Source organism: Musa acuminata, chromosome BXJ1-5, assembly GCF_036884655.1.
Source record: "Musa acuminata AAA Group cultivar baxijiao chromosome BXJ1-5, Cavendish_Baxijiao_AAA, whole genome shotgun sequence".
NCBI lineage: Eukaryota > Viridiplantae > Streptophyta > Magnoliopsida > Zingiberales > Musaceae > Musa > Musa acuminata.
In genome coordinates, this window is record NC_088331.1 from 45,104,127 (window position 1) to 45,106,061 (window position 1,935).

General features: G+C 41.8%; 1 protein-coding gene across 1 annotated transcript; it reads left to right on the forward strand.

The window, feature by feature from the left end:
* The first annotated feature begins 761 nt into the window (after window positions 1–761).
* Window positions 762–1,361, forward strand: LOC135675155 (uncharacterized). Its single transcript, XM_065185429.1, has one exon. The coding sequence runs from the start codon at window positions 836–838 to the stop codon at window positions 1,205–1,207; it is 372 nt and encodes a 123-aa protein (XP_065041501.1). The 5' UTR covers window positions 762–835; the 3' UTR covers window positions 1,208–1,361.
* Window positions 1,362–1,935: the final 574 nt, after the last annotated feature.

The window sequence follows — 1,935 nt, forward strand, 5'->3', positions numbered from 1 at the left end:
CATTAGTTTTTACTCAATCACGTCGTTACCCAAATGACACGTGACTCGGAGAATTTAATTTAGTATAGTATACTAAGAGTATCAACAAATAAAAATAAATACATAAATAATATGCCATCATGGCACACAAATCATCTTGTTAGACACAAAAGGTGCTCGTAATGAACTAAAAGTTCACCTACAAATTAACTACGTCTTGTTAGAGATGATATTAAACCATGTCTTAGCTTAATGAGTTGCTTGCCTTTAAAAATAAAATATATAAAGCGTCATAAAAATAAAAATAAAAAGGTATCGTATTAGCAACCGTTAAGAGGGTTACCGGTGTCTGAGCCCCCCCCCCCCCCCCCCAAATAATTGGGTGGGCCGGCAATAAATCTTCTTCTCTGCCACAGTTTTCAGAGCAAAAGTGCGACTAATTCCCATCTTCCTGTCAAAGCAAAGCGATGATACCAATTCCATGCTCTTCTCGCAACGCAAAGGATGTAGTAAGCCTATACATATCGCCGTCGACTAACCTACGCTCTTACGATTTTATCGCATCTAAAAGTACACGTGTCGAGCACGGGCTCGACCGCACACTTTACTTCCCCTCCACCCGGCATTAGATGGATCCGTGGGACCCATGTAGACATCACAGCCAATGAAAAGGCAGGTACTCGTAGGTACAATTTGCTGATTGGAAGAATAGTTCAGCTACCTTCTCTTTCCCCGTCAGCAAAAGCGACCGCCGAGTCAGTCCTCCAGTCATGATCGAAAGAACCGACGGGAAGGAGCTCTTCATCTTCCTGTATAAGATCTGCCCGCCGCGGAGCCATCGATCGATCGTGTCGGAATGGCGTTGGAGTGGGTGGTGCTGGCCTACGTGGCGGGGGCGGAGGCGATCATGCTGCTCTTCCTCACCCTTCCGGGGCTCGATCGACTCCGGCGGGGTCTCGTCGCCGTTGTCCGGAGCGCCCTGAAGCCGCTCCTCTCGGTGGTGCCCTTCTGCCTCTTCCTCATCGCTGACATTTACTGGAAGTACGAGATGCGGCCGTTCTGCGAGCAGGAAGGCTGCACCCCCTCTGAGCACCTTCGCCACCAGAAGTCCATCATCAAGAGCCAACGCAACGCTCTCCTTATCGCTTCCGCTCTCCTCCTCTACTGGCTCCTCTTCTCCGTCTCCGGCCTCGTCCTCCGCATCGAAAAGCTCAAACGCTCCGAATGAACCCAAATCATTATATCCGAATGGCGAACAGTATATTAATCTTTCGCCTTTGATTTGTGTGCTCTATTTATGATCCATGCATCTTACCTTCTGAAGTTCTTATGAAGCGTACTATGAAATATATGAAAATAATTGGATGGTTAATATTTTCTGATTTGATTTGTGTTGCTTTTTTTTTCTGCGTTTAATTTCGATGAATCAGACTTTTCATTTCTGCAAGTTGTAGATGAACACCTTCATATAGATTCTTTTAAGAATTAGTAGGAAGTAGAGCACTAACATCTCTCTCCTACATGAATTCAGAGGATGGGATAGATAGCATCAGAGCTTACTTTTTCTTTCTTAAATTTTCTTTAACAAAAGTGTTAAGAGTTCTGCTCCTAACAGCTGACGCAATTCAATCTCTACACAACAATGTTAATTCTTTTTCTTACTAAAACTCACTTTAAACCTCCAATCCTTAAGCAAATCAGATTCAACAGTACTTTTAAGTGCAACTCTATAACATTAATATCTTAAACTTCATGTTTTTTTTGTAAATAAATTATATTTTTTAAAGACAATGATTTGGAGGATACCAATCATGTTGAGAATTTGCAAGGACTCAAATCAAGTTTGACTAATTCAACAATGTTATAATGTTTTATTTTGTTTCCATCTTCATTTTTTTTTTGTTATTTGCAATATGTCTCTCTCCTCTATTTTTATTCGGTTCTTAATTAATTCTT

What these genes read in the sequence shown, in the direction of transcription:
- LOC135675155 (XM_065185429.1), top strand. Translation starts at nt 836, where the DNA reads ATGGCGTTGGAGTGGGTGGTGCTGGCCTACGTGGCGGGGGCGGAGGCG.